The sequence below is a fragment of the Lissotriton helveticus genome, chromosome 3_1, assembly GCF_964261635.1.
Source record: "Lissotriton helveticus chromosome 3_1, aLisHel1.1, whole genome shotgun sequence".
NCBI classification, from domain to species: Eukaryota; Metazoa; Chordata; class Amphibia; order Caudata; family Salamandridae; genus Lissotriton; species Lissotriton helveticus.
Genome location: NC_136061.1, coordinates 1,110,498,980 through 1,110,510,447, shown reverse-complemented (window position 1 = coordinate 1,110,510,447; position 11,468 = coordinate 1,110,498,980). Strand labels below are relative to the sequence as shown.

Below are 11,468 nucleotides of genomic sequence, written 5' to 3'. Positions count from 1 at the left end.
CAAGCCTTTTTGGCTGCAAGACAGTATTTTTTTTCAAAATTCCCCATATCACTTCAATAACTGAAAACTTTTAATTAAGGTAGTGTATCAGCTAAAACTATCAAGGCCGTTTGGTCGGTTTGTTGACAATCGATGACAAAGCCAATAGGTTCCCTAATGATGATCACACTTTCGAACATATTATCAGTAGGGCACTTAAATGCTGAATATCTCTGAGGTAGTGCAAATAACAACAACAAACTAGGTCCAGCTATGTTCTATCACCCTAGAAAACCACTTAGACTTTAAAATCTTCCTCGATACAGATCTGAGCAATAGTCTTCTTAATGCGAAGCGCCGTCAGACGAGCTGTGCTGTTGGCGTACCAGCATTCACGCATTATTCTTCCCATCACTCGAAGAGCCTGCACGGAAAGAAAAAAATATAAATTCTGTAAAAAATAATTTTCAAAAAATAACACACTAACCACACTTTGAAGTAAAGAGAATGCATAATACAATCGCAGTAACCTTACTGGTTTAATAAAATATTATCTTAAATAGTTTCCTTCATTTTCTTTAGGTTATAGTAACATGAATACGGATGGCTACACCAAATACTCGGCACTTTCATTAACATTTAATAGTAAAGGGCAATTGTGCAGTGCAGCAAGGGTATGGGTTGGCCTTAGTGCTTAATTTGAGCCAGTGGTTACAGGTGAGGCCCACCGGGACTCATTTTTACTATATCATACTTTACCATATCAGATTTTAATCCAGAGTAAAAAGGCAGAGGAGGAGAGGATGATGGAAAAAACAGTGACAAAGGGAGAAAGCAGAGAAAACAAGCATTGGAAATGCAATAGGTCTCACATTTGTTTGAGTAAGAAATATTAGCATTGTTAATGTCTTTTACCTATGTGTTATGGAGTGTATGTATGTGAGGCGTAGTGGAATTGTGTGTTGGATTGAATTAGTTGTGTAATTGTGTGGTGGGGATTGTGAGTTTTGGAGTGTAATTATGTGGAATGGTATGTTGTGGAGTGTTATGTAGTAGAGTTTAATTATATGGCGTACTGTTGAATTTTGTGGCATGGTGTGGAATTCTGTGGTGTGGACTGGATGTATGTGATGTGTTGATATATGTGGTGTGTTATAAAATGATGTGGTGTGGAACAGAAATCTGAAGAGTTGAATCGTGTAGCGCTGTAGTGTGTGGCACTGAGTGAAATTATGCTGATTGGAATTATGTGGCAAGGTGTGATTAATAATAATTACAAAAAAAGGAGGCCTTTTATTGTGCACAAATTCATAAAATTAAAACAGGTTGCTTCCATTAGAATCACTGAGCTCTTTAATAGTAACACCATTTTATGCAGTACTATTTTGGGGTGGAATTGCACAATGGTCACAAGTTTGTCTTAGTCTTCCCCAGTGCAATCTACTGAATGCCGTGCAAAGGGTTCACATTTTCTGTTGTGTACTCTTGACTGTTGAAGAACAGCCACTGTTGTGTAGCTCTTGACAGCAGTTTTTAATTCTGTTGAACTCTTCACAAGGGCAAAGAATCTATTGGGAATAGAGGGGAATATGATCTTGTGCTGAGGGTCTATGAAAGAAGACCAAAGAGCTGCCAGGTGCTGACTTATGGCTCCTGAAAGCTATCAACATAATAACAAACCTTTGAACCATTGACCAAGAAACAAAATGCTTTTCTTGTTAAAATATACATATTATGCAGAAGAGGGTGGATTATGTGGCAAATGCGGCCAATCTATAAATATGCTGAAACTGCTGCGGCCCCACAATCGCATTATTCCAGTGGTCATGCCTAAAAGTATGATATTATATATATATATATATATATATATATATATATATATATATATATATATATATATATATATATATATATATATTACCTACTGGCGGTCGCCAGTAGGTATATATAGTTAGGATTTTTTCTCTATGGGATTTTTGAAAATTCTATGTCTAATAACTTTGGCGTTTGTGGACGGAATTGGCTGAAATTTTCAGGAAAATGGCACATGTTGTTTCTGAGCAGCCCCTGAAAATTGGGGGGGGGTTCGTCCAGGGGGGGTCGAGAAAAAAGGGGGGTCCCAAAACGTGTTTTTAACATTGAGTTTTCCATAGGGCGGTTGGCCTCACTTTTAGCCCGAACTGCTGAATGGATTTGCACGAAACTTGGCAAAATTGTAGGGACTGGTAGCCCGATGTGCCTTTTGTAGGTCTCAATATATGTGCTCCAGTGGATTTTGAGAAATTAACGTTTAAAAAAAGATATATATCTGTAACAGCGGACCGGGCAGCGCTCCAGTTCGCGTACTTTTCGCGCAACGGAGCTTTGTGAAGCGAAGCTGATTGGTTCTCCGGCGTCTGTAAACATTCCAAACAGTCCGTAGCGGCCGCCATCTTGTCTCTCGGTAGGATCGAGAGACAAGAGGAGGCCAAAGCGAAGGGGCAAATGACCATAAGGGGGCATAGTAGATCCTCCCTGACCTCTTAGGTTTGATGTACCATTTTGCCAAGTTTGGTGTAATTCCGTTCAGCCATTCAGGCTGTAGACGTATCTAAATGTCAATAATCGAACGGCTGAATGGATTTGCACGAAACTTGGCAAAATATTAGGGACTGGTAGCCCGATGTGCCTTTGCTAGGTCTCAATATATGTGCTCCAGTGGATTTTGAGAAATTAACGTTCAAAAAAAGATATATATCTGTAACAGCGCTCCGCTTCGCGTACTTTTCGCGTTACGGAGCTTTGCGAAGCTGATTGGTTCTCCGGCGTCTGTCAACATTCCAAACAGTCCGTAGCGGCCGCCATCTTGTCTCTCGGTAGGATCGAGAGACAAGAGGAGGCCAAAGCGAAGGGGCAAATGACCATAAGGGGGCATAGTAGATCCTTCCTGACCTCTTAGGTTTGATGTACCATTTTGCCAAGTTTGGTGTAATTCCGTTCAGCCATTCAGGCTGTAGACGTATGTAAATGTCCTATGGAAAATTGCATGGGGAAAACACATTTGAAAGTGTTGAAATTTAGAACCAATTAAAATGTTACTTTGGTTTTGTATTTGTGTGTGATGAAAGTTAATTGGTTATGTATATATCTCAAATGAGAGGAAACCACAGCCATTTTGTGATACTACTGTCTGAGGTACATTTGTGAGGAATTTTTGGTGGTGAATTTCTGGTGTTTGATTTACACAGTACTAACACTTCTCCTACTTTTAAAAAGGTGAGTTGTTAATTTGTAAGGGGAACTATGTTGTACACTTGAAGATAATTTGAAAAATGTTTTCTGTTATTTATTTGCAGTCCTTCTGTTATACTAAATACTTGATAAAGTTAGTTTTATATTATGTATTACTAAAAACGATAAATGAAAGTGATTATTTTTTTCTGCAATTTACAGCAAGCAATTTCAAAATAAAATGGCTCACAATGAAGAGACCGTGGCAATTTCTTTGTAAGGGGAACTATGTTGTACACTTGAAGATAATTTGAAAAATGTTTTCTGTTATTTATTTGCAGTCCTTCTGTTATACTAAATACTTGATAAAGTTAGTTTTATATTATGTATTACTAAAAACGATAAATGAAAGTGATTATTTTTTTCTGCAATTTACAGCAAGCAATTTCAAAATAAAATGGCTCACAATGAAGAGACCGTGGCAATTTCTTTTGAATTGTCCACTACATTGATTGAAATTGAGAGCACCAATAATGAAATATTGTCACAAGGAGGAGATGACTTGAATGATTCCACTACATTGATTGAAATTGACAGCACCAATAATGAAATATTGTCACAAGGAGGAGATGACTTGAATGATTCCACTACATTGATTGAAATTGAGAGCACCAATAATGAAATATTGTCACGAGGAGATGACTTGAATGATTCCACTACATTGATTGAAATTGACAGCACCAATAATGAAATATTGTCACAAGGAGGAGATGACTTGAATGATTCCACTACATTGATTGAAATTGACAGCACCAATAATGAAATATTGTCACAAGGAGGAGATGACTTGAATGATTTTTTTGATCAATCTGTTGATGGCGAATTTATCGAATGTTTGGAGACCATAGAGTTACAAGAATCATCATTGCAGACTTTTAATGAGGAGATTCCAGATGAGATGATTGAAGAGGAAATTGCTGATGAGGACATGTTACTAGTTCTTTCAAATTTAGAAAATTCTGAAGAATAAATTTATATTTAGAAATCAAAAATTGTTTGAGACATTATTCATTTTTATTTTTAATTTATGAGGTTGTAGCGAAGTGATTGTAGTATAAAATGAGACTTATAGTATAGAGTGCAACATTTTTATGTTACATGGTAAGTTTACTCATATTTACTTCCCTTCTCCCACTATATTATCTCCAATGTGTATTTGACATCTCTTCTTCATCTCCGGCCTCCTTTCTCTCACTGTGTGTCTCTGATGCATCTTATCGCTGCTATTTTGTGTAATTACAGAAGAGAGTAAAATAAAATAGTTCGGAACGTGAAAAGGGGGCAAAGGAGAGTACCCCTCACCCCCTAGGCCTTCTCAGGCGGTCCCAAAAGGATCAGTTTCTGCTTTCCTGAGAGATTATGGTATGAGTTCCATATACCACAATAATTTGCATTACAACATGCAAGATATATATCTCCTATTACCAACTTTTGGAGATATTCGCGCTAAGCGCGAATATCTCCAAAAAGTAACACCTGCCCTGAGCAGTTCTTAGCCATGTTATCCAATGGGAGGTGGATAACATGGCTAAGAGCATTAGCTCGGTAATGCATGAATATCGCTGACTTTTTAGCGATATTCATGCATTGCGGCCGTTTTTTATCGCATTTGCGATAAACCTTGATAATAGCAAGGTTTATCTTCGATAATTTCTGACGATGCTTAGCGGTAAAAAATTCGTTGGTAAGCATCGTTAGCGATAAATATCGCTTAACTTTGGTAATATGCACCAACGTCTGTTAACGTTCGATTCGAAGGAAATGAGGAAGTGTTGAAAAACATTGTTTGCGCCATCTTGCCTTTTTTGAAATGCCACACTTTTGTCGTGCACGGCAGCCATTTTAGATGCCTTGACCAGACCCACTCTCTGCACGCTGTCGATTCGTAGCATGGCTCCCCACCCTCGCAAGCATCTTCCCCAGGCACTGGTCACCCCCGCTCTCTGTCTTATGCATGGGCAATAAACCTCCCCCCATCTGCGCTGCTCTTCCCTGAGAATCACACTCTGTGCCCGCCCGACACCTCCCTTTCGCCCTATTCACTACCGCACCCTCTGACACTCCTCTTCCTCTGTGTCCGATTGTCCAGGCTATCAGCTAGCCCTGCAGATGTAGTTTATGGCTCCAGCTGTAAAGAATCACCCCTCTTCAAAGGAGTTATAGTAGATCAAGGCCCACACCCGATGAGATCCGTCACACCACACGTGTTCCTACTATCTGAAAACCATCCTGTATTGTGATTGGGGAGGGGACCGAGCCTGAAGCGGAAGATTCCAGGAATGAATCTTTGTACATCAAAGTTTTTACAATTATGTGTCACATTAAAAATATATAGCACTCCAACAAAGTAGTAGGAATATAAAACTTTAATAACATATAAATATATACAACAAAACAAAAACAGTAAAAACATTTAAACAACGAAGAGACCGTGGCAATTTCTTTTGAATTCCTGATGAGGACATGTTACTAGTTCTTTCAAATTATGAAAATTCAGAAGATGTTGCCTGGGGGTGGGTCGTCAGTAGCAGTCTGTTGTGCGAATAGTTCCAAGGCAGCAGAACGCGCTGAAATCTAGATGGCACGAAAGTGATGTCTAGTAAGTTGCCGCCCAGCAAATAACGGCGTGGGGCGCCGCGGGGGTGAGTGAGTCCAGTAGGCACCACAGCTATTCTTACCGGCATTGCAGAATTACTGCTGGGGACAATGCCTGTGCTGTAGCAGGGTCACAGCAGAAACAAAAAGGATTCTGTTGAAGATGTTGTTGGTTTTCAATTTGAAAACAGTTCTGGTGTCAACTGCTATGGTAATGTAGTGGTTAATGTTTTGTTTTCTCTAGAAAATGTAAAAGAGGGGGAGGCAGTCCAAAGTTCCGTTAAAAGGGCAAAGGAAAGGATCGGTGGTTTGAACTATCACTCAAAAAGGGGAGGGGGTGCAACAATTTTTCCTACCGGGTCACACTGTGCTTTCACCGGAACTGAGGTCTGGGCGATAAGACGCTAACCTCACCTTGGACTGCTGGTGGGTTCTATACTCTGCTGCCGCTGTTTGCTGCTGTCTGCCGCTGCGACTTGCCGGACCCGCTTCGCGGGTCCCGCTGCGCGGCTGACAGCCTTTCCTTGTGATTTAGACTTGGGCGTTTCCTGACCGGCAGGGCTGCGAGCTTGTAGCGGGGGACTCCGAGGACCAGGAGCCCCCGCGCGCCCGTCACCACCTGGGCTGCTCTCCCTGCCGGCCCCACCCCCATCCTTCTTTCAAAACCGGCGGAGGAGCCCTGGTCAAGCGGATTCCTCTGGGCGATAAGACGCTAACCTCACCTTGGACTGCTGGTGGGTTCTATACTCTGCTGCCGCTGTTTGCTGCTGTCTGCCGCTGCGACTTGCCGGACCCGCTTCGCGGGTCCCGCTGCGCGGCTGACAGCCTTTCCTTGTGATTTAGACTTGGGCGTTTCCTGACCGGCAGGGCTGCGAGCTTGTAGCGGGGGACTCCGAGGACCAGGAGCCCCCGCGCGCCCGTCACCACCTGGGCTGCTCTCCCTGCCGGCCCCACCCCCATCCTTCTTTCAAAACCGGCGGAGGAGCCCTGGTCAAGCGGATTCCTCTGGGCGATAAGACGCTAACCTCACCTTGGACTGCTGGTGGGTTCTATACTCTGCTGCCGCTGTTTGCTGCTGTCTGCCGCTGCGCGGCTGACAGCCTTTCCTTGTGATTTAGACTTGGGCGTTTCCTGACCGGCAGGGCTGCGAGCTTGTAGCGGGGGACTCCGAGGACCAGGAGCCCCCGCGCGCCCGTCACCACCTGGGCTGCTCTCCCTGCCGGCTCCACCCCCTTTTCCCAGCTGCCTCATAGGCATAAAATAGCAGTAGCATCCCCGCTGCGCGGGAGCGCGCGGGAGGGCGCCGGGAGAAGCCCGGGACAAGGGCGGGACCGTCTGTGGCCGTCCGTGGTCGGACAAGGTTGGGTTGGGTCAGAGGTCCTGGTTTGTTATATATCCTGTATATACCCTCCCCACCCAGCTTTACCTAGAGGTCCACTCCCTAGTATTAATTTCATCCCTTTTCTTTGGAAAATGTCTTTAAGATCGGGGAAACAGCGCCTTGTGCACATACAAACTTCTAAGGGTGTTGTTTCAGGTCCCCTAGATGCATTTATTTCTAGAGCGACGGGAATTTTAGAAAAGGAAATTGAACAGGCAGAACACAGACTGTCCCTGGACTTAGTTACAGGGAAACGCTCCTCTATAGGCGCCCTGGCCCATGTAAAAAGCCCCATAACGAACGCAGCGTTTAACTGTATCACAACTTTAGAAACAGAAGCAATTGTACATGCAGATGGGGACGGGGTCAGAACTCATACGGCTAATGTAACTGTGGACTCGACCTCTGATTCTATTCTATCTAGCCTTGAAGATGATAGTTATGACCCCGAGGATGACGTGAGTAGCACGGGTGGTTCTACCACACCAAAGGCCCCTATTTCGACCATTGTACCAGCCCCGCAAACAATCACTATTAAACAGACCTCACGGAAAAGAAAACACGCCTCAAGCCCACAGAGCGTTAAGGAACTAAAACACCTTAAAATAGATCCTGCGAATAGCGTTAGTCACTCCCCCTCACAGATCACCCCCGAACTACCTGTAATATACTGCCCCTCACTGGTTCACCCCGGGTCATCTAATTCATGTCCTACTTGCCTTAGCAGTGACGATGTCTTACTAGCCAAACTGGAAACTATGTTTCAATCTTTATTGCTTCCGGTCCTAGATTTAACAAAGATATTGTCTGCCAAAATTGATGTCCTGGAAGCGGCAGCTAATATTAATATGGACCTTTTGAACAAACTTACAACTTCTAGTGCTAGGATGGGGGGTCCAAATATTGGAGGGAGGGAAAAACAAAAAGGTGGGACAGACACTATACCAACTGTAGGGTTACCAAATAATAATATTAACAAGAAGTCAAATCCGGGGGTAAAGCCTGCAGCTTCGACATCGCTTGCTACAAGTAGAGCTGGCGGCCCAGCAATGTCGAAAGCCAACCACCCTCTGGTACCCAACAATGTGCCGGTAAAACAACAAACTAATAACATCACAGGGCCAACCCCTTTATTAATTAATAAAAAGAAAACTCCCGACCCCAACAGACATCATAGGCAAGTTAACAGGAAAACACCACACCCTCCGAGAGCTAATTTGCCCCCAGAAGCGGCCCAATACACCATCGTCCTAACTGGGGTAACACCGTTAAGAGAGGGCACAAAAGAGTCACATGAGGAACTACGGAACAAGGTTACCTTTTGGCTAAATAAACATCGCCCACTCCCACCATCCTCTCCCACCGAAATCCTCTACGTAAGGAGAGTTGATTGGGTAGGAAAAGGGGATAAAGATCTAGAAGGGGATTGTATTCTGATCTCCTTTAGAGACCCATGGGTGGTGGAAAAAATCCAGAGGAAAGTTAGATTTGCCCGTGTAGGTGACATTCAGACTCTAAATTTAGATTATTTCTACCCTCAGTCACGTTATAACCATCCAATGGACCACAATCATTGGAACCTTCGTGGGGGGAGGCCACGAGAGTACTTAATCCCTCACCGCCAGTACTACCCCCCACTTTCAAACCATTTCGAGGCACTTTCAGACCTGGAATGGGTTGACTGACTACATACACCGTCTTCGTCACCAACCGTAGCTAGAGGGAACGGGGAAGTAATGTCCATTACATCTAGCCTCAATCTGGATAACGTAAGAGAGGGGGAGTCCTTGCCTCATAATAGTTTTAGATCACAGGGGGAACAAATGGGGGAGAAGATCTCCGCTTCTATCGTAGCAGAAACTAGGCTAGAAAGGGATATTCCAGCAAATCCCGCTCCCACCCCGACAGTTAGTGATGTCCCAGAGGTCCGGGACATGTTAACCTCTCGGATGGTGTCCTGGAATGTAGCTGGAGTCAAGTCACGTCTAGTATCTGAGGACTGGCTGGACTTCATAGGCAACTATCAGGTCGTCCTCCTACAAGAAACATGGGCTACTGCCCCGTTTTTTAGGGCTGGCTTCCTTAACTTTTTTAAACCTGCCATTAAAGGTCCCAAAGGACGGGCGTCAGGGGGGTTATCAATATGGGTTAAACAGGCCTGGTCATATTCCGTCTCTGAAATCTCAGTGGACAATCCAGACATACTGGCCATACGGTTGAGTAAAGCAGGGGGGCAGGATATGCTGATTATTAATGTATATTCTAGAGGTCTACCAGGTGGCCGTGGCCCCAAGTTGTTAGGGGCTTTAGATACTTTACTTTCGGGTTGGAACAAAGGGTCTTTTATAATGTTAGCAGGAGACATTAATTGTACCTTTGAGCCACTGTATCAGCCTGAGGATAACTGGGGGTCCGCAGAAGATGTGTCCTGGAAAATTCCGGATCTCTCAAATAAAAATCCAGCCAAAGCAACGGAGGCCGCCCTGAATTGGTCCGCTTTTTGCCTCTCTTGGGGTTTAAGGGCGGTAAATGGTCGCACCAAATCAGATCAAGGAGCCAATTTCACTTTTGATAATGGCGTTAGAAAGAGTCGAATCGACTATATTTTCCTTAATCTGGAACATTGGTGTCTAATCCTTGATTTGGAGGTTGTCACGCGTCCCGAAAGTGACCACAACCCACTGTCCCTAACAATTAAAATGCAGGACCTTTCAAGCCCAGCGGAACCCGTTCCAAGGGGCCAGGGGGTCGTCACCATATCCAATGACCGGAGGAGACTGAAATGGACATCTATATCCAATGATGTACTATTACAGGCTAAATTAGAAAAGGTGGTGTTGAACGCACTTAATAACCTGAGGTCCCTAGATGGTGACATGGGTAACACCCACCTAGATATGACTATGGATATACATGATAAATGCTTCGTAGAGCTCAACACTCTCCTCTCTAAACCTTGTAAGCCAAACGCTGTGACTCAACCTGCTCCTAGAGCCAAGTGGTATAATAGAGAGTGTAGAGAGGCCCACGGCCAGTTAATCAAGTCAGTCAAATCCAGAGATCTGAGTGCAGTAAAGGCGGCCAGGCAAAGGTATAAAAGAGTCCAATGGGAAGCGAAGAGAAAATGGGAGGATGATTTCTGGGCGGACCTCTTGGCCGCCAGTAAATCAAACAACCAGACTAAATTCTGGGACATCATTAGATGTGGAAAGGATGGTGACTTTCGTATACCATCTAATCATGTATCCCCTGAAGTTTGGATAAATCACTACTCCACCCAATTCTGTCAAGATGAGGTTGATCCAACGGTTTTATTCAACCCGCAACAAATCATTCTCACTAGCAATCTGACCATGACCTTTTCTGAAAGGGAAACTGAGATTGCATTAGGGTTAACGAAGCGGGGGAAGGCCCCAGGACTGGATGCAATTCCAGTAGATCTTTTTAAAGCAAATACAGGCCTCTGGGTACCCTACTTAACCCGCATTGCAAATGCTATAGCCAGAGGCGCACGCATCCCACAGACCTGGAAGGGGGCGGAGATTCTCCCAATACATAAAAAGGGCGATAAATCTATCCCAGGGAACTACCGTCCGATCAGCTTAATTGATTGTTTCCAGAAGGTATTTGCTCGCATTCTCCTGGCAAGGGTACATGGGTGGATGGAATCGGAGGGAATACTTTCTCCTCTACAGGCGGGATTCAGATATGGCATAAGTACTATTGACCAGGTTTTACGGCTTTGCATGATTTTCTGGAAAGTCGTTTTACTTGGCGGGGGTACCATCTATGCCGCTTTCATAGATTTGAAATCGGCTTTTGACCTTGTGCCGAGGGGGAAACTATGGCAGGTATTGAGGGACCTTGGTATGCCGGGGGACCTGGTCGAAATGATCATCAGATTACACCAAGACAATTTTGCGAGGGTGAGATGGGGGGCCAAGGGGCAAACCACAGACGCATTTCCGGTATCACGAGGAGTGCGCCAGGGGTGCGTTCTTGCCCCTACCCTCTTCCTACTCTATATAGACCAGGTTGTCAAATTTTTTAAATTGATTAACACCGATGCACCATCCCTGGCGGGAACGAAATTCCCAATGTTGATTTTCGCCGACGACACCCTCCTCTTGTCAAAGACCAGGGGAGGGTTACAGCAGGCTTTAAATCATTTTGAGGAATTTTGCAATAAAAATGGTCTCCAAATCAATGTGGGGAAAACCAAGTTCATGGTTTTTTCTAGGAA

At 44.1% G+C, this 11,468-nt stretch overlaps 1 protein-coding gene across 3 annotated transcripts in view; it reads right to left on the bottom strand.

Annotated features, from left to right (window-relative positions):
- Nucleotides 1–216: 216 nt before the first annotated feature.
- Nucleotides 217–11,468, bottom strand: part of ACVR1C (activin A receptor type 1C) — a 675,408-nt gene continuing 664,156 nt past the window's right edge. For all 3 annotated transcript variants that reach the window (XM_078681710.1, XM_078681711.1, XM_078681709.1), the window contains one exon: nt 217–403. In XM_078681710.1, coding sequence (XP_078537836.1) covers nt 278–403 — 126 coding nt within the window. In that variant the 3' untranslated portion in view covers nt 217–277. The remainder of the gene's footprint in view (nt 404–11,468) is intronic.